The sequence below is a fragment of the Protopterus annectens genome, chromosome 8.part1, assembly GCF_019279795.1.
Source record: "Protopterus annectens isolate FY-2018-M chromosome 8.part1, PAN1.0, whole genome shotgun sequence".
NCBI lineage: Eukaryota > Metazoa > Chordata > Ceratodontiformes > Protopteridae > Protopterus > Protopterus annectens.
The window spans coordinates 149,554,290-149,582,158 of NC_056742.1; the positions used below are offsets into that span (position 1 = coordinate 149,554,290).

The following is a 27,869-nucleotide window of genomic DNA, read 5'->3' on the forward strand; positions in this document are numbered from 1 at the left end:
ATGTTCAATAATGATGTCTGGACTGGATTATCTGAGTCCATACCTTTATGCCCTACGTCGTGCGCAGGGAGCATATGTGTGATGTACAGAGTCTGTAAGAGGTGAAGATTTTGGCATACTGGCCAGACGTTAGGCTATCCTTGGCAGGAGATCCCTTAGTTAAATAATACTACAACAATAAAGAGGACAGCTACTGTTATGGTAAAATTTTACACAATTGTACTTTCTCTGAGCTGGGATTTTGTATAGAAAGCTTTGAAATTAAGGAGCAATTTGTATCCTTTTGCAAACCTTTATGCAGTAAATCATTAACCCAAACTGACTGGAGCCCTTTAGGATTCAAATTAGGTAGAGGGACCAAACAAATGTTCCCCTTTCACATTGCTTTTCTTATTAGCTGTATAAATTTTAAGCGTGTATTTCTAGTGGGATTGGGTCATCTCTCTGTTGGGTGATAAACTAGTATTGTGTAGCTAGCTTGCAAATGATTGTGCTCTGTCTTGGTGATCGATATCTTCCATAGCTCCTGAAAGTATTAGAATGGAGTGTTTTTGTGAAATACATTGGAATATTTCCTCAGCAGGATAGTGGGCAGTCTTCAGTTTAATTTGAAGGCAGTACTGCTGAATTGTGAACAACCAGCTGCAATCTGGAAACAGTTGCAGCTTCCTTTCTTAGCTAAAATTTCAGCAGTGAAGATAGAAACTCTACCTAAATTCCAATCTTTGCCAAATATGTTCATGCTTTGTGGTGGGACTGTAAGGCTGCTAAACTACTAATATTTTTTGCATGAATTTATTAGTGGTTGTAGCCTTGTATTCATAAAGCTGGTGCTGCAGAAACCTGCAATGCAAGGAGGACTTGGGCTTCCATGTCTAGTACAATATGTTTGACTAACCACCCCCACTAGTATTTATTAACTATTGCTAGCCCACATCCAGTTTAGGAATTTTTTCAACATTTTGGTGTTGTATTTGGCAGATCGTCCAAGATAGGCAAAAGAGAGTAGGAAGGTATAAGGTCTGAGTGATCTTGTGTTGAGTGTTAAGTGCTAGTTGAGTACTTTTCTTTTTTTGTTAACTTTAAGCAAATGTGTGAGTATGATAAACTGTGGTGTAATAAATCATGCTTGGTTGAGGCAGTACTCTTTTTCTGGCCTATGGGGATGGAAAAGTGTTACATGTTTTGATTAGATTTATATAGGGATGACACAAACCTATTTATTTATCTTTATACTTTGTTGCCCAGCCTTGTCCTAATATGCCAATAGCCTTTTCTCAGGGTATTCATAATGACCAAGAGAAAGTTGGCCAGGGCACTGTAGAACTTTCTGTCCTGACATGAAGGCACACCTCCTGTTTCTGGAGTGGGAAGGAGTGCAAGATGATGGAGCATGTAGTGCAAATGAGTGCAAATGACAAAGAGATACCAGGAAAGGCTTATTATAATGGATAATAACAAACACCAGAAGGAGGAATAGGGATACAGGATTTGTTAGGTAGTGGCGATGGGCTATTTTCAACAGTGAAGATGATAGCAGTTAACGCAGAGGCAATCCAAGTTACAGTGGTTGTTAAGGGGACTTGTAAAAGATCAGCTGGTGAAACTTGAGCAAAAAAGCTGATCTTTAAGATGAGTCTGCACTGTCATGGGATGATGCAACAGAGAAACTTTTTTTTCAGAAGATGTGCAGCAAGAGGATATAAATCTAGACTTACAGTGTTAGCAGCCAGGAGATTTGCAGTTATCAAACCAAATAATGACAGATGCAGTTGTGAAAATACAGAACTGTGGAAGGAGAGCACTGAACAGTTTTTTAGAAAGTTTCTGGAGCCTATGTTAAGAATTACAAAAAAAAAAAAAAGACTGTATGATTGATTGATACTTTGTGGAAGACAAAATAACCATACGTATGGGATTTCATGTAATGGGTGCTAGGTCATTCATTCATTTAGGAAAAAAAGATTTTCTGTGATTTCAAATTTGAAACACCTGTATTGTTGCAAAAAAAATGGATGGTTATAAAAAGAAAAATTAGTATCCTTGGAATTATTTTATTTTTATAGGACATAGATTGCAATCAGTTAAAAGAGTTAATATTCAGTTCAGGTCTGATCAAATAAGAATGTTTAGATAGAAAACATGTAAAGAAGTAAGAAATGTTATAAAATGAGGTATGGCAGAAACTTATGGAATAGTGGATGGGGAAAATGAGGTTGTTTTAAAAATTGAAAATGAAAATATGTTGCATTTTCAAGTATTGTTTTCACTGCAGGTTGTAGATGTGTCTTAAAATATTGGGACAATCAAAAGCATGCTATTTTTGAGAAGAAAACACCCATTTTAGTTAATAATTGACATAAAGGAAATATCAGTGTGGGGAAAAGGAATGCATGATCCAAAATTGTAAACTGAAGTGTAGAAATCCAAAAAAATGGTCACTTTTGGTTTAATTGTAAGGAAGATTATGAAAAAAAATAATGAAAATGGGGAGAAAGAGGGGAAGGAGGAACCTGATGGAATAATTATGGATACGGTATCAGAGTAGGCCTATGATAAGGTAGAGAAATTATAATACTGAGGAGAAAGGAGAACTAGAACAACCTATGGAGGAGGTACAGCTGGAAACACAGGAGGAAGGGATAGTAACTGAAAACGGGTTGGCTTTATTCGGTGGTGAAAGAAAGTCAAATGGGAAAATGGAAGCAAAATAAAAGACAATATAAAAAGAATTATTTTGGAGAGAGAGAGAGTAAAAGTAGGACAGGGGGAAAATATACCTAAGGGAAATTAATAAAGGAGGGATATTTTAGATAAACTATTTCAAATACAGATAGAGCAATTATGGAATGATCATTTGACAATGAACAATTTTTAGAGTTCATGGTCAGAGCAGTAAGGAGTGTTCAATGACAAAAAATAAAGTATATGTTGAAGCTGAGATAGAGAAATGGAGATACAAAACATGAAATTTAGGGAGATATTAAAATATAGAAAAACTTTTGTTGAAGACAATTTGTTGTTTTTTGTAGAATGGAAATTATGTGAAGAAAGTAAAGAAAGAATGAAGGCACAGTTGTATGTACAGCAATATTATCTCAACAGGAAAAAAAGAAAAAGCATCTTCTTTTTTGGTAAATATTTTAGAACTGAGGAAGATGTAATTAGAATAATGAAAGATGAATAAGAAGATAAATGCATGCAATAAGAAAGTATTTGGTAGCTTAACATGTTGAACAAATGTATGAAAGAAAGGTGAGGAACAAATCATTTGGTATGTGAGACAGTTTGGGAAGGGGGTATTAAAATATTTTAAGAAAAGTATTACTGTACAAGGAATTGATGAAGTATTAAAAATAGTTAATATAGAATCAGTACTTGGAAGAGATGCCATCAGTTACAGAATGTATGACAGTATGAAGTATAATTGAGAAAATATTCTGGAAAGTCTTAAATGAATAGCTACATAAGAAACACAAGAAGGTGAGGTAAGAGAAGATGTTATAAAATTTATTTGGAAAAAAGAGGATGCCAGAGTGAGGGATATCAATAACTGGATGCCAATAACACTGAATAATATCAGATATAAAATGTTAATAAAAATATTGCAGAGAAGGTATGAGAGATTATTAAAGGAAGTTGTCACTGAAGAGATTTATTCGTTTAAATGAAAGGAAAGCCAGGAGATGTTGTAGGGAGAGGTGTAATAGATGACATGTTACGTAGGCAAGGAGTTACTGAAATGGTATCAGAAGATGTGTCAAAGGAGTTTCATATAGCAGAAGACAAACAGTTATGGAGGATTATTTAGGTTTATGTGATTAAAAGAAGGATGTTACAATTATTATGTACTGCTTATAAAAGAAGTATGAAGCAAACTCCTTTGAAAGGAAGACTGGGTAAGAACATTGAAGTTAGAAGAAAGGTTTCTTAGGGATGTCCGATCAGCACTGTATTGTTCATAATGGTTATGAATGCTATCTCCTGGCAAGTGAAAAACAAATTTGAAATGTCCAGGTATTTAGATGAGAGAAAGGTAGGAATTCTAGTAATCTGTAATGCAGATGATTTAATATTAGTTGGGAAAAAAATTAAAAAAAGTATAAAGGTGTGGGAGATGTAGTGAAAATAGGAGGAACATATTTGTTTCCATGATGGAGTTATCAACTTAAGGGGTGATTTTTTTGGAAGGAGGATAACAATGGTGAACAATGGGAATGCTTTGTGGAAGAAATCAAGGTGATGACTTGCTTAATAAAGACATTTAAGTTGGGGAAAGGTATATTTAATTAATTCAATTAATGTACAAAAATGTAGTATTTTGTTTATATTTCCATGTAAAAAAGAAAAGGAATCACATCAGATGGTTTTCTCAATAATATGGGTTTTAGACTAAATACAGATTAGAGGAACATTTTATATGTTGCAAAGGAAATAGGGGATTAAGGCTGATTAATCCAATTGCAAATATAACATTTTTAAATGTATTCTGGATATTGAACAGAGTGAGTGAACATTCAGAAAATGTATTGGTTATGGTAATTTCTGAAAAAAATATATTTTTTGGGACTGAATGAAACCAAGAAAAAGAGTGATTACATTATATAGTGATAAGATGAGTGAGTATCAGAACAGAATTATGTTGTTGAGTATAAGAACAGGAATATGAGTGGAGGAAGAAATGTAAACATGTCATGAAAAAATAATTAAGGACATTTATTATATGGAATCCTGGAAAGATTTGGAAGAGTATGTAAGGAGGACTATAAAAAGAGGGAGGAATTATTTATTTATTTTTGTGGAGATTACCTTGGATAAGCTTCCATTAAAACGTTATATGATATATAAGGTTATGTCAGAAAGACTGTGCTATGATTGTAAAGACTTGGAAGCTTTTGAGCATGTTTTTCTGAAACATAGAAGGTTAGGAATTATGGGATTAGATTTTTAAAAAGAATGTAATAAAAGGTGTATGTGAAGTAAATATGGTATGATACTGTATGGATAGTATAAGGACATGAATGCAAACATAATAAAAATTGATATGAAACTGACGTGAGAAATATTTAAAGTGAGAGCAGAAGAAGTGTTATGTTACAAAAAGTTGGTGTTATGAGATGTTCTAAAAAGGTTTAAAATGGTTATGGAGAAAAGAATGAGGGATAAAAAAGTGCATGACAAAACAGCTATGAAAAATAATGACGAAGAATGATTGACATTTGTTGTTATGGAACTGATATGCAAATATGAAAATAAGATGAAACTATGATTGCAAATATCTAAATGAATGATGCCTACTCTTTTTGATAAGTCCTGTGGAATCTTTTACATCCAAATGAGCTACCACCAACTCAGACAGATAGGACCTTAATTTAATGTTTTATCCAAAGGACAGCACATTCAGAAGCGTAGCATCCTTTTATGCTGCACTGCAATTTCAATATTGGAAAATGAATCCAGTATCTAGAGTGGGAATAGAACCCACATCCTTCCCATCTTCCAGCACAAAAGGCATGTGTGCTACCTATTAAATTACTGAGAATGCTACTTATGAACTGAGATGCAGAATTCTTTGGAGTATGAAGGACTGAAATGATGAAACTAAGGTGATGGCACATATTTTAAGTTGCAGTCTGTTTCAAGACATTCCAGTGTGTAAAGTATTCAGACAGGGAATAGGGAAGTCCTCATCTATTTATTCCAAACTCCTAGAAGTTATTATAGTTATACAGGGCAATCTGTGTCATTATTTACACAATTTGTTCAGTGAATAAAGCAAAATGGAGTGGCTCCTCAGTGAATCTTTTGAGTGAAAGATAGAATAGGCAGGTTTTTGGTGCCCTTGTCAGGTTCTTGGTGCCCTTGTCAGGTTATTGGTGCCCTTGTCTACATGCAAACATCTACCTTCCTTAGTATATCCTTAATGTTTAGAGACTGCATTATTCAAAGAGATCACTTACATGGTACAGGAAAAACGCGATGTAGATTTGGGATTTGTTGGAAGCATGGTAAAGAAGCTGCAAACTATATACATGTGGTATGGGGACTCTAGTAGAAAGTGCTTGTGGCTGTTGCTTGTTGGAAGAGTGATACGACCTTCTATGGCAGATGTTTGATTTTGCACATTGACTGCTAAGCTTACAACTTAGTGATGTTAATTTACACCCATATACTTATAATCGGTCTCTTTGTAAGTGCACTTTCATTTATATTTTGAAATGTATACCAGAAGTCCGTTGTTCCGCTGATATTTTAAGATGTATGCAAGAGTGGCACAAAACATGAATAAGAGTATGATGTTCATAATTAATATTTTAATATTTTAACCCACTATCAGGTTATGTCATACAAGAGTTTGTTATAATAAAATGTAAAGCTATGAGTTTGCACTTTCTTATATTCCATTTGTACATAGTTTTTTTAATATTCATTTTTTGTTACATTTACTTTGCCACATTTATGTATACTTTGCCCAATAAAGTTGTTGATGAAAAACAGAAGAAAATATCTCTGGAGATGCATTTCTGTTAGATATGGAATTTGGATTTGTTGTTATACTGCCTTGTACATCTAGTGACATTTTTGAAGAGGCAAAATCAACTGAAGAGAGAGTGATGGCATATGCCATTTATCTTGACCTTGTTAAGGCACAAACAGTATTCCATAAAAGGGAAGTTAAAATAAAAAAACAATCAATTCTTATATATATATATATATATATATATATATATATATATATATATATATATATAGTTCAATGGGTAAAACAGCAGGATACATTAAGTCAGGGTCGGGGATTACCTACATTTCCTGTTGTGTTATACCAGTGAGGTCCCACACTGCTCTGTACTGGGGCTTCTTTTTTGGACTATTCTTCAAGGATAAAAAAGTAGGAAATGGGCCCTAGGTAACTAATTTTGCTGATGATTGCAAAATTACAGTTGTAAAAGTTGAGCTTACCATAACAGTAGATGTTCATATGATCACTGGTGCAGTAGCAGTAGTTATATTGGTTATATCTGGCCAGCTTCCAAAGCTTCAGTGCACCTTCCATGTGCTGAAACTGTCAGTAATTACTTCACTAAAACATATTAAAGTTCTCCAAAATAAAAATAAAAAACGAAAGAAAGAAAGAAAAAGAAAGAAGTGTTACTCTACCGGTTACCTCACTTGCCATGTTAGTACACTAAATCATCACTAGATATTTAGGGAAAATGATAGACAACAATTGAAAAATGTTGACCAGGTATATCTGCCAAGGTTATAAAAACATATTTGGTAGCCCACCAATTGTAAAGGACATGTCTAGTTACTACAGGGATTTCATTGTACCAGTTTATACCCCACTGATCTGACCTATTATTAAATGTAACCGTGCATTTTTTGCACTTGAGCAAATCAGCGCATGCATCTTAAAATGGTACAATTCCTTACAAAAAAATCATAGCAATGGAAAACTTGAACAATTTAGGAAGGCATGAGGAACTATTGTATTCTGTTTCTTAAAGGTTACTTAAAGGTGTCCTTTGCCTAGCCTATAAGGCAATGTCTAATGTTGCTGTATTCAAAAGTCAGCTCTTGGAATGTACTAATTGGGGGCTAACACCAGACTAGAGAACCTAATAAATAATTAAAAGTAAATATCAATAAAAATAGGGAATAAAGTAGCTATATTATATCATCCTAAAAGATTATGGAATAAATTTCTCCTTACACTGATAGGAAACCAGTAATCGTCTTTCTTCAAAAATAATCCAGAAGTATTGAACTTCAGATATGGATAGTTGAAAATATCTGCATGGGTTACAGTATATCAGTATCTTTAAGGTCATTAGATGATAAGCTTAACAACCTAAGAACTTATTAATTATGAACCAATAAACCAGCTATACAACTGCATTACACACCTCCCTGTGAAAAGGATGGTGTGCAGCTGCAGGGGTGTGACTTCGGGTCCACTGGCAATGTGTCCTACCAGTGGAGGTTTACAGTCTGGCTGCTGCCAATGCCCAGAGTTAGGAGTAGCAGACTGTTACACACTGCCGGGCATAAGCAAGGAGTGTGTACCTTATAATGGGCCCCTCACTCATAGGTAGCCTGGTTGTATGCCATACTCCAACCACCCTGACCTTGAACAATGCTGTCAGTTTTAACAGTGGTGATGATGATGATGATGATGCTACTGGCAATCCTTAGTATGGATGTGCACAAGGAAGCAATGTGTGCCACCACAAACCTCATCAGACTAATCATTATGGTTTCCCTGGAATCCTCCTCCGCAAATAAGAGATGTCCGTGCTGGCTGACATCCTCACAAATGCCCCACAACTCAGCATTCAGCTCCAGCATGGGCTTGGAAACTGTAGAATATGCCGGCATGATAGTCTTGTGTACTTGCTGATTGACCCTGAGTGCCACTCACTTGTAAATGCCTGTCCTCATCATATAAAAGCATTAAGCACCTCTGTGAGGCTTTGGCATGGTGGGTATACCCAATCTGAGTGCAGTGTGCTTATCTCATGGAACCTGGTGTGATGAACGTCTATAAATCACCATACTTACTGCTTTACTGTTTTTATTGCTTCCCATCTACAGCATAAAAGGCAGCTTGTTGCTGGCGCTTACATTTAACATCATATGGCTGTGTGGTCATGCTGAGCATGACAGATGGCATGCTGTTTCTTGCATCTCACCTTATCTCTTGTATAACCCCTTCTTCTTGTGTCATGCCCTATACCTTACATATTGTCTAATATTCTCCATCACCATGTTTCTAACACTTTGACAGTTTTATTGATGTAATTAATTCATAAACAATACTACAACATATTATTTTCTTTTAGCTATTAATCATATAACAACATATATAAAAAAGAAACATTAATTTGGAACACATTTTACTTCTAATACCTTATACCTGTTTGTAAGGGAGGTTTTACCCTAAATGGAAACTTTAAACATAAGCCTTCTCATCACCATTTCCTGCATTGTCTACCCATCCCATGTGTCTCCATCCTTGACTGTGCACATTAATCGCTGTCTCTCTGTGCTTTCATATATTCCCTGTCTGCCCTTATACATTGACCTGCCTCCCCCTACATTGACCTGCCTCCCCCTTTCCTGTCCTTCCTTTACTTTCACCCTTCCCTTCTCTCTGTACTTAAAGACAAACAGGGGGCTTATTACTGCAATAATAGTGCTGACTCACCTTCCCACTATCCTGCACAGTCCTACAAATGTCCTTCTGTATCCCCCCACTTGCTACCTTCTCCATTTTCCTACTTTCCTAGACACCTCTTTCCTACCCTTTCAGTCAGCCGACAGGTTCCAGATATGTGGACAGTTGCAAATAATGCATAAGTTTATGTGCTTTTTTGTTTCACCCTGCCAAGGAATATACTAGCACATACTGCATAGTCACTATATCTACTACTTTATTTCAAGATGCTTGTGAATATAAGTTTTGTTTCTGTCAAGGTTCTTACAGAGTGGCACTTGGTTACATATTTCACTACACAGATATGTCCACTTGCTGATTTGCTGGACTTCTCTCCTATGTATCCCAGAGAGCAGCCATCTGTATGGCAGTACTGTTTGTTCCCTTTTTTAATATGCAGTGATTGCCTATTTGTTTCACAGTGGCACCAAGCTGTATAAGCACTCTCTGAATCTCAGCCCTGGTTTTCTACAACTAGTCAAATCAAAACAGAGTGAAAGGAACTAAATGAGTAAGAGTTTCAACGGATTTTGTATGGACTCGTTATATTCAGGTTTATGAATGGAATTCTTTGGTGATGGAAAGCAGAATTTTAATCTTGGGTCATGTGCTGGGGTTAGATAAAGCAAAAGCCTACATTCATCCTGCTTGTGTTGTTGATAGCATAAGCCTAACTAAGCAGTTCTGTCCAACTTATAATGAATAAAGATGTGATTACCCATCAAGTTTGCTTAATTTAGATTTTCTGTTTGCTACTTAGCTTCCAGACTATACCAAAATCTGTTCTTATTATGGCTAACATACTAACTGAGAACCTTCAGAGATATTCATCTCAATCTATTCTATCCAGTACCAGACCCAATGTGTTTTTAACATCACTTCAGAACTTATTTTGGGCATCTCCACTACAATTTAAGATAGTGCATACCAATGTAATGAGTATTTGCAACAAAACATAATAGATACATTATCTTTCTCAACCTTTATGTATCATATGCTCTTCTCATATCAAAAACATGGCTGCAACATCACATATGAAGTTCAGGATCATTGGACTAGAGTAAGCCATGTTCTGGTGGTATCATATCCATAAGGAAGCAGTGGGATAGCTGTCTTGTTAAAAGACACACACACCTGGAAAATACTGTACTTGATGAAACTACGAGATGGGAAAGAAAGATTCATTTAAATTCTCATACAGGGAGATGTTATGACTGAGTGGATGTGACTAGATGCCAGATTCCATCTCATTTACATGCAAACCTGTTTGTATGGTCCTCGACAGATTATCTCCATACCAGTGAAAGATCAGTGTTCTATCACAGAAGGTATACTGGGCTTCACCATCTATTTATGGTTGGTAACAGTGATACTGCTGAGGCAAGAACTCTTGCAAACTCACTTATTGATTTCTGCTGTATTTTTTCCATTTGGGATCACTTGAAAATATTACATTAGCATCACTTTACTACAGCACAAAGTCTAAAACAGTACACTATCAAAAAACATCACACCAGTTACATACAATAGATGGAACAATTTTAAAATGTCTTCCATGGAACCATCTTATATGCTTACTTCATATTGTTGTTCTGCCAAAGCACTTTAGAATGCTAATAAAGCAATGCCCTAGGTATCATATCAAATCAACATAGATCTAGGTACTACTGAGAAAGGGGGATGCAGCATATGAAAACTAAGATGTAGACCTTTTTAATTTCTCCAAATCTCTTGTGTTTCTAATACAAAGATGGGAATGGACCCCATTCCTAAGTAAAGTATGATTAAAGTTCATGAAATTAATATTGTTTCAATCTTTGATGTCAGCCAAAAGTGCTCTTCGCAGCACGAGCAATGTGCCCAGTAATGACTTCTTCTGCAGTTCGTACAGGGTTACATGTATTGGTAACATATCTAAATATGATTGCATATTCTTTTGTAAGACTGGTTGCTCCTACTGCTATTGGAACTGTCTGGGTATCTTTTTTCCACATTGCTTTCATTTCTGCATGCAAATCCTGATATTTTATGACTTTGTGTCTCTCTGTACACAAGACACTGTCATCACTGGGTGTGGCAATTTCAATGATCAATGGTATTTTTGTCTTCTTTTCATGGACCACTATATCTGGTTTTCTCACATCTATCTTTTGAACTGTTGGTAATGGGTAATCCCATGTAATGTAGACTTCATCATTTTTTTTCATGCTTTGTGGCTCATGTTTCCAATGTTGTTCAGCCACTTCAATACCATAATGTTTGCACAATTCCCCAGTGCAATAGTCTTGTCACATTATTATGCCTTTCAGTATATAGTCCTTCTGCCATTAGTATATCACAACCAGCAATGAGGTGTTTGACTGCTTCCAATCCTGTTTTACAAAACCCACATTTGTCTGTTTCACCCACATGTTCAATGGACTTTGTAAACCAACGTGTACGTAGCCCACTATCTTGTGCCTCCAATATTAGCCTTTCATCTCTTGGTTTGAATTTGTCTCTCCTTAACCATTCCTGTGTTCTATCCTGATGAACATGAGGTTCTTCCAGAAGTTCTCTATACTTGTAACTATATCTATGCATTTTTCACATTTCTTGCCTTCTCATGGGGTCCTTCACCATAGAAACTTTCTTTTGTTTTTTGGCACATTCAGTTGCTGCCTGATTTTTATCTACTTCTGATTGATTTCCATTCCTGCTTGACGTTGGTATGCTTCTGCTAGACTAAGCAAGGAAGTCATCTTAGATTTATTCTCCTCATGTTTCAAAACTTTCACTACATTTAGGTCTTGTGAGGTCAACATATGTGTGCAGTCCCACAATTGCAGATCTATACATGTAATCAATTTCAAGGAGGCCCATACTTCCTTTGGAATGGGGAAATTATAATCTTGGTATGCATTGATTTTTATAAATCATTTGGTGAGCATGAAGCATCCTTCTTGTTTTGCTGTATAATCTATCCAATATGTTTTTGGACCAGACAATCACTCCAAAGTTAGGACAGGAAGAGTAAATTGGTTTATAGATTGAATTTTATTCCTAGATGTGAGAACTGTTTTCAGGTTTAATTTTAGTGTTCTAAAGTGTTCCTTACTAAGTTTTATTTGCATTTGTTCATGTTTTATTGTTGATCCTTCATCAATTCCCACATTTTTATATACTCCCTCTTGCTCGAGTTTTTTTATATCACATTCTTGTCCCAAAATGATGTTTTCTTGGTGCTGCAGTTTGTCTGCTTTAAAGGTTGCTTTTGTACATTTCTCAACACCAAATGACATTCTTATACCATCTGAAAAAGTTTTTTTTTTTTTTTTCAAAACAAGTTTATTGTTTTAACATATAAGAGAAATATCATAACAATTTTGTACAAATAATTAAAAATAGGTATTATTATAATATTCAACAAAACAACTAAAGTATTTACAAAGACATCCACTACAATCAGATCAATTAATTAAACTAAAATACTGTGCTATTGAAATTAGAATTTTTTTAACAAATTTTTAAATTATCCCATACAATAAAATGTGATGTTTTTCTAGTTGTTCTCATTCTAATTGTGCTTATTTCCATATGACACATTATATTCATAACATTTTTAAATTCATTGAACAAAGGAGGTGTATCTGAAATCCAATTTCTAGTTATTATTTTCCTAGCCACTGCTAGGATAGACCATAACAAGGGAAGCTTAATCTTTTTAACACATTGAGGTACAGGTGTGTTGAATAATATTAGAGATTTAGAAATAATGAAATTATCTGTAAAAAGAGCCTGCAAAAATTCATTAATTGACTTCCAGTATTCTTTCAACTTCATACAGTCATAAAACATATGAGCCCAGTCAGCATTAATTTCTACATTACATCTCTTACATAGATTATCTTTATTATTAATTTTATTCATCATCAAAGGTATATAAAAAGATCTATGTAAAAATTTCCATGTATAAAGTCTCCAGAGAATGGAAGATGTAGTTCTATAAGCAGATTCCAATATATATTGTTTATCTTGTTGAGTTGGTGGGTCCCCATTAATAGAGGTGAAATAATTCCAGTATGAATCTACATTGTAAAAAGTTTCTTGTCTGATAATTTTATGTATATATGAAAGTTTACCTTTATCAGAAACTTTATGCTGTAAATTTATTATCAAGTAATCAATCAGTTTTGGAATAGATTATTTAACTGCTATAGACATTAGATCTATTCTGTCAATGAGATGTTGTCTAAAGATCTGAACCTCTAACCAGCAAGTTTCTCTTAGATCAAATTCTTGTTTTAAGAAATCTAGATTTTTGACTTTATTATCAGATATCAGCTGATACCAGTACTTTAGATTATTATCTATAGCTAAATGAGCTCCTTCAGAAGTAGATGACATAAGCATACCCTGAGTATAAATTATAGGGAATACAATAAAATTCCATTCCCTATACTTAGGGTGCATGAATATAAAGTTACGATAACTAATAATAATATTTAATGGGTAACAGACCATATGTTTAGGTGTAATAGGTGAAGTACAAAATTCCTTAGGCAACCACAACATGGAGTTATTTATAATCATATTTTTATGTGTTAAGGAGATTTTCATGAAGTGCATACTAATTAACTCCCAATAATCTTTCCATTTTGCGACATATGACCGATCTATTAATAAAGTAATAACTTTTATAATAGAAGAGATAATATATAAATTAAAGTAAAGTCTGGAAAAGAAATACCCCCTTGAGACCAGCTATTAGTATGTTTCTTTAATGCAATCCTAGGTCTATTAGGTGCCCATAAGAAATTTAACATTAGTGTATTCAGTTTTTTGATAGTTATTTTTGTAGGTGAAAGTATTATTGATTGTATTAAGTATAAAATCTTGGGGAATATTATCATTTTAATAATTGTAAGTCTCTCTTCTGTAGTAAAAAACATATTATTCCAGGTATTAAAAAGATTTTGTATATTAAGAAAACAGGTATTATAGTTATTATATATAATAGATTTAATATCTTTAGATAGTATTATACCTAAATAAGTTATCTGACCTGAGTTGGGTACATATTTAGTAAAATCACTAATGAGAGTATTTTTTCGTGTATATATAGGTAGTATTTTAGTTTTTTCTTCATTGAATATTAAACCAGAAATACTTTTAAAATTCATCATTTTATCAAATAAAGACTGCATAGAAGAATTAGATCCTGCTGATGTAATTAGAACATCATCTGCAAAAGTTGAATTTTGATGTTGTATTTTCTTCTATTTCAAAACCCTCTATGTCAGTACTGTTTCTAATCAAATTAGCCCAAGGCTCCATTACTAAAGTGAATAATAGTGGAGAAAGTGGACATCCTTGCTTTGTACCTTTAAGAATGGGTATTTTTGTGAAACATATGTTCCTACCTTAATATAAGCCAGCGTTCCTTTGTATAAATGCTCAATTAAATTTACAAATGCATCAGAGAAATTTGTGCATTTCAGTAAGGTAAACAGATAGTCCCAACTTACTGAATCAAATGCTGAACCTATATCAAGACTAATAAGTATTAAATCTTTCTTTTTCCTATTTGCAAAATCAATTAATGTTAAAGTTCTTCTTATATTATCAAAAGTATTTCTATTTACAATGAAGCCCGTCTGATCTATGTCTATAATGCCGGGGATAATTGTCTTCAATCTATCAGCAAAAATACTCATAAACATTTTATAATCAACATTAAGTAATGAGATGGGTCGATATGAAGAACATCTAGTTGGATCTTTATTAGGTTTTAAAATTGGTGAAATAAATGTATATTGCCAAGATGTGGGGTTATTAACTCAGTTTGGGCCAGAATAAAACCTTATGTATTAATGAATATGTAGTCTTAGAAAGGATTTTATATATCTCTGGTATAATACCATCATTACCCGGTGCTTTGTTTGATTTAAGCTTATTTATTTGTATAATAACTTCTGTATATGAAATACTCTTGTCCAATAGTTTAATCTGTTGTTTATTAAGCTTTTATTCATGTTTGTGGTTATAAACTCCTTTATTTTATCTTTAGGTTCCATGTTAATGTTGTTATGGTTAATCTTGTGAAAGTGATTTCTAAATTCGTCCAGTATTTCTGGTATACTAGAAACATTCTTCTTTTTCCTTAGAGAAAAGATTTCTTTGATATGGTTTTGTTTATTCAATCTTTTGTTTTATTTTTAAGTCTATGTAAGTATTTGGGGCTTATTGAATAAGACAAAACTTGTATTTCTCTAAAGTTATTTTAACTTTATGAGTTAAAATTTCTTTGTATTTCTCATTTAGTTTGTTTATTTCTTCAATAACTTTCTTGTCCATAATATTTTCTTTATTATTATGTTTATAAGAGTCTAGTTTACTTTGAATATCTAACAATTCCTTATCCCAAGATTTCCTTTTGTTATTATACCATCTGATACTTTGTCCATATAGATATGATTTTAAGGCATCCCAAACATAGACAATGGAGACTTCAGGAGTATTATTTATGTCTAGAAAATGTTGTACTTCTGAAAGTATATATTCTTTATAGTCTTTTAGCTGAGTTAAGTATGCTGGTATCCTTTTGATCTGAACATTATGAGTATTTTTATCATGAATTCAAAAACAATTGAGTTATGATCAGATATAGGACATGAAATGATTTTGGAATTAATTAAATCTGTTACCATCTGGTTAGAAATAAAGACCCTATCTATTTTTGAATAAGTTTTGTATCTGTTACAAAAAGGTGTATGGTAATGATTTTGACTCTATCTGATTATTAATATCATTCAAATGATAAGAATTAGCAAAATCATTTAAATGTTTTGCATTAGATGTAATTCTTCTTTTCTTTATAGTGGTAGTATCACTTTCATGTAGTATACAATTAAAATCACCAGCTAAAATAATATCCCTATAGAGAATGATATGATCTTATCAATATGATGTTTCACTGTATTAATACCAATTCCAGGTATCCAATATACATTAATTAAAGTGTAAGTCTTCCCATTAATTTGTATTGTAACCATACAAAACATTCCTTTGTCATCCTGATAAGACTTAATGGTTTTAGGAATGGGCATACTTTTATTCCATAAAATAGCCACTCCTCTTTTTTCTGAGTGTGCTCTGAACTAACCAATACTGTATACTTATTAGTGGCTAGTTTATCAATATCTTTTTCAGGAGATGGGTTTCTTGCAGGAAGACTAGATTGGCCTTGTGTAGATTAATGTATCTTATTAGGCTTGCCCTTTTACACGGATTATTCAATCCATTAATGTTTAAAGAAATTCCTTTTAAAGATGTCATTTGGCATTTTAAAACTCAAGAATCTTATGATCGAAATAACAAATAACAAGATAAATAATGTTACATCTCCTTTTTTAGGTGTACCTTTAAATATAGCTGTATTTATTAAATCTCTTATGGGATTTTGTATAGGATTCGATTTTGTTTGTAGTGACAATGAGTGTACAAAATATATTGTGGATGTCAAAACTATATACATATAACAATGAACAAGTGAAAATAATGTAAGGATTAAACCTTGCATCCCGCCTGGAGTTGAAAACTCCAACTTAGAGCAGTAATTACTACTCAAGTTAACCCCCTACCCTAAGCAGCAGTACCTCAGCTACCACCTTATCAATTTAATACTAGTTATATTTAACTGAGGTTAACAGTTTTCAATTCAATTATCTATCAAGACAAAACTACACATTTGGTAAAACAGCATCATATAAACTAAAATAAACTTTTTTTTTTTTAAAAACTGTTCATACTATTATATAGATCTATGTAATATATAACACTTGTATTCTAATAGCATTCAAATAATCTTAATGTTAGAAATCAAGAGGAGAGAAAATTATGTTCTAACATTCATTTAAATCAAAAACTTTGGCTAATATGATTCAGACATTACATGCATTAAGATGCATCTATTTTCTGTCATGTGAATTCTATCAACAGCTTCCAAAAATCTTGAATTGTTTGTATATGAGCATTTACTTAAACTCATTATTGTCAATAGAGTAAAATATTGTATTCATAAAAATTATTATAAATCATATTGCATAGTTATGCAGAGTCTCAGAAACACCTGCATTATTACCTAAAAAAAAAAAAAGCCATCACACACATAAACACAGACACACACACATACATATACACACACACATATACACACACACACATACCCACACACACACACACACACACATACATATACACATACACATACATACACACACACACACACACACACACACACACACACACATATATATATATATATATATATATATATATATATATATATATATATATCTGATCTCACTGAGTTGTGTCTTTGTAGAGCACAATCCTACTTGCTGTCCCTAGAATAAATCTGTCTGCTTTATACAAAATAATGCACAGCAAACACATATTAGTAACCAGATTTTACAATCATGCTAACCTACTGCTTTAAAATATATCACATGACATTTCTTCCAGAATAGAGTTATAAGATTATTTATGTTTGTCAATCAGATGAATTAAATGAGTTATAGTAAAGTATATGTTTGGGACACAAGTTTTTAACACAGTTTATTATGCTACTGTTAAGTAGATTTTCAAAAACATTTAAATAAATGTTTCATTTTCTATGCCTTCTAAAATAAGATATTTACTTGCTACAAGAAACTACATCATCTAAACTCATCATAACTGACATATTTTATGAATAGAGTATTTTTCCTGAATCTGTGGTGTGTCAGTGTGATAACCTTGTCAATGTTTATACTAACTGCTTTCAGTTTCTCTGTGAAAATTCTGTGAGTGAAGCTTCTGAGGAAACTCATGGACACTATGCATGAGACAGCCCACATCCCAGATTGTCTCCCTTAACATTTTATGGAAACTTATTAAAACTTGTGGCAAACATTCATTTTGTCAATAGAGTAAAATATTGTATTCATAGAAATTATTATAAATCATATTAGATAGTTATGCAGATTCTCAGAAAAAAAAACCCATCACACTCACACACACACACACACATACATACACACACACACACACACACACACATATATATATATATATATATATATATATATATATATATATCTGATCTCACTGAGTTGTGTCTTTGTAGAGCATTATCCTACTTGCTGTCCCTAGAATAAATCTGTCTGCTTTATACAAAATAATGCACAGCAAACACATATTGGTAACCAGATTTTACAATCATGCTAACCTACTGCTTTAAAATATATCACATGACATTTCTTCCAGAATAGAGTTATAAGATTATTTATGTTTGTCAATCAGATGAATTAAATGAGTTATAGTAAAGTATATGTTTGGAACACAAATTTTTAACACAGATTATTATGCTGCTGTTAAGTAGATTTTCAAAAACATTTAAATAAATGTTTCATTTTTTATGCCTTCTAAAATAAGACATTTACTTACTACAACAAACTACATCATTTAAACTCATTATAACTGTCATATTTTATGAACAGAGTATTTTTCCTGAATCTGTGGTGTGTCAGTGTGATAACCTTGTCAATGTTTATACTAACTGCTTTCAGTTTCTCTGTGAGAATTCTGTGATTTGAAGATTCTGAGGTAACTCAAGGACATTGTGCATAAGACAGCCCACATCCCAAATTGTCTCTCTTAACATTTTGGCGGGAAACTTATTAAAAACTAGTGACAAACATTCATTTAGCAGTGTAAATGCATCTAAACATGACAGAACCTCCACAATGTATTCCACAGATCATCACAGCCTCTATGCAAGTGAAATTAAACTCAAAATTACCAACAAGCAATAAAACTCAGCATTCTTCTCCCAACTCAATTTTCATACAAATCCTATTATTCACTGTGCCCACACAGTCAAAAGCATTTCTATATATTAATAAAGAAAAGAAAAAGAGTAGAAAATAAAAGGGAGTGAGGCAGAAATAAAAAATGTAAGAGAAAGCTGTAAGAAGTATATACAATGGAATGTTACTTACTGTTTATATTAATAGAGTTAAAAATAAAACATATTATTTACTCTTATTTAGTTCTGATTATTATTAGTTAAAGCATGGCAGATTATTTACAAACAAGCATAAGCAGTAGAATCAAGAAAGTATAATTAGAAATAGCATTTGAAGAACTTATAAACTTTTACAAGAAATAAATATGTTATTATTCTATTAATGATATTTTCATTACTGTTCTCTCCTGCCCTCCCCACCCTTTACCCACTACATAATCTAAATAGAATGTCATTGTTTAAACAAAGAAAATAATAAAAGAAGAAGGAAAAAAAAGGTAAAGATAAAAAAATGTATCAAATTACTAACCTTACTTTTTTCAGAAAGAAAAACAAATCAGTCACAGCCTGCCATTAAATCCTCAGGCATTTTGACTGGTTATGAAACAAAACATTTCTTTGCACATAGAGAATAACTTTGATTAAATCTTTTCCAAAATATTTGTGGCTTTCTAGAAATGCAGGAACTATATTCAAAAAGATTAATAATGAACTAAAATGATGAGAGAGAAAAAAACATATAACAAATCATTTGTTTTTTAGTCTCTTCTTCTTCTCTGAAGTCTTCCAGGAAGCTTCAGTTGCCAATCTCTTTAATGAAGAACTAGCCCATTCCATTTCTTCTATTTTATCCAAAATCCTTTTTCTTTGACAAACAGTAAAGCAGAGTCTAAATCATCAAGACCTTAGGACCATCAGGAAGGAAGATTTTAAGCTTGGCAGGAAACAGAAGGTATGTTTTAAACTGTGCTTTTTTAAGCTCCCTTATTAGTGGCAGAAAAACTTTTCTTTTAGCAATTACCATGGAAGAATAGTCATTGTCAAAATGCACAGTTGTCTCATTAAACTTAACAGGAGCTTTAGCCCAAGCAGATTTAAGAACCATCTCTTTATCAAAAGATGATAGAAATCTAACTATAACTGATCTAGGATAGTTTTGTTAGAGTTAGTATTAGCTATAGATCTATGTGCTCTTTCGATACCAAAAGAGAATGCTTCTGGTAAATCTAAAGTTTTAGGGAGCCATGTTGTTAAAAAGAAGTAATATTGTTACCTTCAATATTTTCTGGCAGTCCAAAAATCCTAATGTTATTAGCCTAGATCTATTTTCCAGGTCATCCAGCTTTGTTTGTAAATGTGTATTTTGTTTCAGCAGAAACTCAATGTTGATTTCCTGTTCTTGTATTTTATTTTCCATGTCATTCACAGCTTCTTCTATGCCTGTCATCTGGATCTTCTGTTGTTGCAGGTCCATATGTAACAAGTCTATTTGTTTTGTAGTTTTTTCTATGAAAGTGTCTATTTTAGTATCCATTTTATCCATCTTAGCAGTAAGTTGCTGGACTATAATTATCAGAGACTGAAGTTCTTTCTTGATGCTGGAGTCTTGAGAATTTGTTTTACTGGAACTCATTTCAGACTGATAAACTGACAGGAAAATTTCCAAAGTAATTTCTGACAGGAATATTATTAAGATTTCCTTTCTTTTTTAGATATAGTTCAAGAACTATATAAAACAAACATATTTAGAAAGAAAATTACTTCAAGAATTAATTTTTTAAGTAATTAATTCCTGTCAATGTAATGAAATTGGTGGAGCTGAAGAAATCTGCTGCTATCCTGTGTTCATCCTTGGCCACGCCCCCCTGTAATTCCATCTGAAAAAGTTTTGACAACTTGCAGTTGTACTTTCAGTTCCTCATCTGATGAGCTATACAGTTTTAAATTATCAACAAAGTCTTTATACTTTGTTGCTTTCTAGAAGGCAAATTATAGCCATGGTCTAAGCTAAGTAGACAGCTTAATGGGTTAAGGGCAAGATAGAATAGCAACAGTGACACAGAGTCACCCTGGAATATTCCCTTTAAGTTTTTATCCCTGGAATAATAATCTGTCCTTTATCATGGCTTCATTGCAAAGCGGTCTGCTACTTTTTCATGGTCACTGTAATGTAGTCAGTCGGTGTAGGGTGTATCTTAAGCATTTGTAAGGACTCTTTTATCCATGAATGTGGAATACTATCAAATGCTTTTTTTTAATAAATCCATGCCATACTTAGATTCTTCCCCTTTTTACAGTTCTCTACTATGACTTTATCTAACAACAAATGATCCTTTGTTCCATATGACTTTGTTTTACTGACATTTTGTTCTATTGCCATAACTGAGTTTTTTCCTAAATGACTATAAACTTTGCATCAATTCCAGTATATAGTTTATACATTGTCGGAGGGGAAGTTATTAGTGTATACTTTTTAGGGGAGACTGCAGGTTCACTCTTAAGTAGGTGCATTCTTTTTCCTGTTGTTAGGCAGGTTGGTGTCTGTTTGGGGTGTGAATATAAAAGGCTAAATCTTCATGCAAAGATGTTAAAACTTTTAACCAGAAGTTAGGTACTGCATCTGGGCCTGGGGTTGTCCAATTAGAGACTTTTCTTAACTTTGTTTCAATCTCTCTGGCTGTTACTTTATCCCATTTTATCCTGTACCTTTAAACTTCTTATTTTTTTCTTTTACTTCTTCTATCCATTTAGCATCCTTGTTATATTCCATAGGATCTTCATAATACTTCTCCAAAATGTATCTATTTCTTATTTTTTTGGTGGTCTTTCAATTCATTTTACCCTGTTTCCCAGTTCTCTATAAACCTTTTTTGGGTCATCAATAAATTGTTTATTTTGTACTTTTCCTTTACATTTATCTGTGTATTTTCTACGTTTTTCCGCCTGTGTTGAGATTTTTAGTTTATTTGTGGTAGTGCATGATAGATCCTGATCTGTTCTAATACTGTGCATTGCTTTTATCACGTCAATCTTTCTAAGAATTTTTGTTGATCTGTTCCCTCTATACTCTCCTAACAGTGACACTTCTTGTCTTAATTGCTTTATAGTTTTCTCTGTTTGATACTTCCATAATGGTATTCGATTTCTCCCCTTCTTTTCCTTCACTACCCTGTGGTCTTGTGGTAGAACTTTCAGTTATTAATTAGCTGCACAGTAATATATCCTGTTTACTTCTGTTATATTGCATGGATCTCTATGGGCAATCCTAATTACTGTGTTCATTTGTTTTATTAGACTTCTGACTTTTTTGGTTTTATTGACCTTCTGAAGTCTATTTCTTTCATTGATCTTAATATGTCTATCTATCTCTATTAAATCAAGCAACTCTTCTCTTTGCTCATTTTCTTTTAAACTGAGGACACATTTTTTGTTTTCCATTTCCTGCAGGCATTCTATAGAAAGTTCTACAGCTTCTTCCTGTGGCACATTCTTTTCAATTTCATCCTGTGCCATCCGTTACTCTGTCATATGGGAACTCACTGGCCTATCACTCCTCAACATTGACTGCATCAGAGTTTAACTTTCCAGTGTTTCCAGTTCCTTCCCTTGCTGTCCAGCTTCAAGTGAACATTTATTCTGGTTTCCTTTGAAAGGCTCCAAAATGTCTTCATATGGCACCTGACCAATGCCTTCCTGTTGCACTGGTTTCCCCTTAATTTGGACATTGGTTGCTCTATCCTGTTGTGGTGCTTTCTGAATTAGATTTTTCTATACTGAATCATTCACTTTGCAGGCACTCCATAAGCTCAGTTTTTATCTCTTTAACTTCTCCATTACTAATCCCTTTTTCCTCTTTGTCTATTTATTTTTTGAATTGTAAAGTTTTCCATGGAAAGATTCCTTTGCCTGTATTTCTCTTCAAATATCTTTGGTGCTGCTCTTTTTGTATTGATTAGTTTTGCTTTCTCCTTGGCATAGATATTACACCATACATATTAATACGGTTTTATAAGGAACTGATTGATTTATTTAACAACCAGGGGCTGGATTTACTTAGGCTTATGTCTAAGCATTACCAGTCGCAAATCAGTTCTCTGGCAGGGGAAGTTATGGAACTTGAAAAGGACATCAAGTCGGACACGTTTTTTGGCCGTTACCAATTTGATTATGATCGCATTTTTACCAGCATAGCACAACAGCTGGAGAGGCTTAAGTCCACAAAGATCAAGAAACTTCAAAGGGACTTAAAAGCCTATGCTGAAGGGAAAGCTTTTCCTGAACCTCCAACCTCCCAGGTCACTGCAGAAATATATAATAAGCATAACCAGAGACCAAGCATGACTCCAGTTATGTTGATGGACAAGACCAGTGGGAGTCTGAAACTAGTACATTTGGTGAACAACAATAACACTCGTAGTGCTAACTTTATAAATACAAATTCTGGTTTGGGGAATGTGCAAGATACTTTTGATGATAGAAATGAGGACAATTTTCATAATAACCAACCACAACAGTTTCAAAAATCTTCCAGGGGGGAGGGGGAGAAAATGGAACTCGAATTCAATGCAGTCCAGGAGGGTGTACAATACACGCAGCAACAAGAGATCTTAGGTTTAGAAGTGGACAACCCAGCAGTGATGGAAGCAGTTCATCAATGTAGGGCAATTGTAAATAAAAAAGGTGATTTAAAAGTGTTTAATTACACTGAGTATCCCATTGATAAACAACTAGTGGAACTTTTTGCAAAAGGAATGACATTTGTACCTATGAACAAAAGTAATTTATCGGAATTATTGATTGATTTCAGATTGTTTACTAGAAAATTAAATTTAACAGTCCTGTTGGGTAATTCTGCTTATAGTAATCAAGAATTAAGAGTTGCTAACACTTTTAACCCCCTTGTTAATCCCTTAGTTGGTATGTTTTAATTATGTGAACTTGAACTTCAAAAGTTGGTCTGTCACAATAAAAAAAGTGTTTGTAACCCTAATATTTCTCTTGAAGAAATGCAGTTGTTTTCCAATTTTAGGAGCCTTCCTATTCACATCATGCAGCTGGATAAAGGGGGTGGACTGGTTGTCATGGACATACTACATTATAACAACAAAATGAATCAGTTATTAGAGAAGGATACTTATGTGGAGGTCAGTTTAAATGAAATGAATATAGCTTATAACAGGATCAAAATGTTTATTAATGATTTATTTATTGATGGTTTAACTGACATTAATCTTAATCATTATTTGTCCATGCCAGCTCCCAGGATTCCCTTACTCTTTGGTGTTCCCAAGATCCACAAGGGGACCGCGGATCCACCTATGCGCCCACTCGTGGACGTCAGGCAATCCATTACCTACCCATGTGCTAAAGTAGTGGATTCCATCCTTTAGAAATTTGTCAGCAAGGAGACCCAGATTTGCCGGGATTCATGGTCCTTTTTGGAACAAATTAATGCCTTGGCGTACAAAGAGAAAAATAATTTCCTAACAATGGATGTTTGCAATCCCTTTTCATCCATCCCCCAGGATATAGGTACAGAATGGGTATTGGAATTTATCAGGTCTAGGGGAGCTACAGAAAATGACTTATGTCTTATTGAGGACCTTTTGGGGATCATCTTGAAAAACAATTACATTCTGTTTAATGACAAGTTTTACCTTCAAAGGATAAGAGTGGCAATGGGGTCCCCTTGTGGAGCCAGTTTTGCAAATTTGGTTATGGCCTCTTGGGAAGCAAATTATGTATTTACTAGTCAATGGATGAAAAACATTGTTTTTTATCCTAGATTCCTGGACGAGACGATATTTTTATGATTATTGATGGTGATATGACCTTGGCTACCAATATTGTTGATTTTTTCAACAGTTCAGTTGAGTTTGAGGTTTACCAAAGATTATAATCTTCAGTCCATTACTTGGATGTGGAACTTACAAAAAATATTCAGGAATCAAAATACACTGCAAAGATTTATAGAAAGAGTACTTATTCAAACTCTTTTTTGCATTTCTCTAGTGCACATCCTTTACAACAGAAAAAATCTGTTGTTAAGGGACAATTGGTTCGAGCAGCTCGGATGCTTTCTGGTGAAGTTGACTTTCAACAGGAATGTTTAAATCTTAGGAATATGTTCCTTAACAGGGGTTACCCTTCCAAATTTTTGGTTGGTATTATAAATGAAGTCCAGAAGGTCCCAAGGTGTATACAAGCCTATTTTGAACAACTGTCCTATAAATGAATAATTTAATATAGGCACCTTGAGTCCTTCTCTTACAGATGTGGTCAATGAAATAGGGGAAGGAAGGAATCATCAGAACAGGACCTTCTCAATTTCATTTGTTTTTACGTATAGCCCTGAGGCTGAGGAGATTAGGTCAATAGTTAAAAAATACTGGAATCTCTTCTCAGTGGATGAGGAGATTTCTGCTAAATTGGGGGTATCTCCGACTATTACATATAGGAAGGGACAGAACCTAAAGAAGTTGATGGAAACTACCATAAAACCATCCAATAAGCACGTAGGAATGTATACATGTGATGCATGCAGATATTGTATTTATATTGAAACAGGTGAAAAATTTCAAGTAAGGAACTACAATTTTTATACGAAGGGCAAGTTCAATTGTAATTCCAGGTCAGTGGTATACCTTGCACAGTGCAATGCCTGTCTGGCTTTCTACGTCGGTAAGACTGATCGTAGATTGCGTGACAGGATTTACAAGCACATCTATGCTATTGGTAAACAAATAATGGATAACGCTCTAGCTAGGCACTGTAAAGATAACCATGGCCATGGTTTTAAATTTAGAGTCATAACACAGGTAGCTGCACATGAGAATGTGAGGTATTTAGATAGTAACATTGTTAAGTTACACCTCAAAGAACATGAATTGAAATGGCAGTTGTTACTAAACTCCTGTGCCCCCCAAGGTATCAATGAAATTTATTCTTTAGTAAGTATATTAAAATTAAAAAGCTTGCTTAGGTAAAAATGTTTTAGGTAATTTCCTAGGTATTTTTACATGCTATTTGGTTGGATGGTTGGTTATTTATTTTATTGACAAAGTATTAATATGATATAATGAAGTCATGAATTAACAATTTTTTATATTATGCTTTTATATACCTTGTTTTGTATAGATTATGTTTTCATGATACTGTGTAGTAATTAGGTCATGGATGGGTGTTAGTTTTATTACATATGCACATATATTTATATTTATTCTTAGCGAAAGTAATAATTTCTATTGTGTCATAATATTTGTAAAGTCTTGAAGTTTTTAGGTTCATTTTGGTTTTGTTAGCAAAACAATGCAACTGTGAAGTGTAATTTTAAATGAGTGTTGTGATCCACTTGCAGGCAATTAATCAATTAACTCTTCATGATATAGAGTGGACTTTTGCTGGGCTGACTGTTTTTATTTTTGCTCTACATCTGAAGAAGTTTGGATATTTCCCAAATGAAAAGCACTTAATTTTATTTTGTTTTAGTATTAAAGTGAATAAGAACAGCTTTTTACATTTATTTCTTCATCGAGCTGAGTGACGTGTTGGTGCTTGTTCACAGTGTGTTCTTTTCACCATACATATTAACTCTTTCTTTCCCATGCCCATATTTCTCCTTCAGATAACTCCTGGTCTTTCTATTTATCCTTACTTTGGGGACTCGTTCTAGCATGCTGTGATGTAACCTGTGTTAGACCTTCTATACCAAATCCTTCACTTTGCAGGAACTCCATAATGTCAACTTCTATTTCTTTAACTTCTACTTTACTAATCTTCTTTTCTACATTCCCTCTTTGTGATATTATTTCTTTATTGTGAAATGTTCCATATCTGGATGCCTTTGCTTGTATTTATCTTCAAATATCTTTGGAGCTATCTTCTTTACATTGATTAATTTGGCTTTTGCCGTTGCATAAATATTGCACCATATCAAATATCTCTTTGTTTCCCATGTCCATATTTCTTTTTTGTACTTTTCAAAAATCTCTAGGTTTTCTTGTTTATATTTTTGTGCTTCCTCAAATGCTTCTTTTTCCAAACTGATCAAAGTTTCTTGGTCTATATACAATTTTTCACAAATCTGTCATATTAATGAACACAATTTTTTATTTGAAGCCTCTGACAGTTTTTTTGTGGAAGTATTTTTCTTTCCTCTAATTTCTCTTAATCTTTTTGTATATCTTGTGTCTAGATTTTTTTTTATTAATAGCAACAGTACATAATTTATTTTTTATCCTCAATAGTCCACTCTATTATTTTTATGGCTCTTCTGTGGTCTACAAGTTTTTGTGATTTTTGTAGACTGCTACGTCCTAATACAGCAGGGGAGCCATCCTCACCCTGGGCCTAGTCTGGCCCCATTGTAGGAACATTTCCGTATTTTGAGTATTCTGCACTGTCATTTTTTCCAGTCCTGGCATCAGTGTGCCTGCCAGGAATGGGGACTTTTTTTATCTTGGGTCTTCTGCACCCAGCTATCTTTTCTAATTTTTGATCTACTTCTTTCCATGATATATGTTATATAAATATAGTCTATATATCAGTGTTGTCTTGGTGAGATTTTGTGAAAAACAGGGTCCACCTCTTGAAGGTATTCACCAAGACTTGACGATGAATTTAATTTCAGCAATACTATTCTAATTTGCTTGCTGACCTATCTCTCCATTTGGACCTTTTTTTTAATTTCTCCAAGTCTTTTGGGTTTCTAATACCATGATCAGAATGGACCCTATTCCTAAGTCAAAGTACGATTAAAGCTCATGAAATTAGTATTATTTTAATCTTTGATGTCAGCCAGAAGTGCTCTTCACAGCACTCGCA

At 33.4% G+C, this 27,869-nt stretch overlaps 1 protein-coding gene across 1 annotated transcript in view; it reads left to right on the forward strand.

Annotated features, from left to right (window-relative positions):
• PKD1L2 (polycystin 1 like 2) overlaps nucleotides 1-27,869 on the forward strand; it is a 1,522,374-nt gene that overhangs the window by 497,135 nt on the left and 997,370 nt on the right. Inside the window, exon 18 of the mRNA XM_044081586.1 lies at nucleotides 23,025-23,822. Coding sequence (XP_043937521.1) covers nucleotides 23,025-23,822 — 798 coding nt within the window. The remainder of the gene's footprint in view (nucleotides 1-23,024; nucleotides 23,823-27,869) is intronic.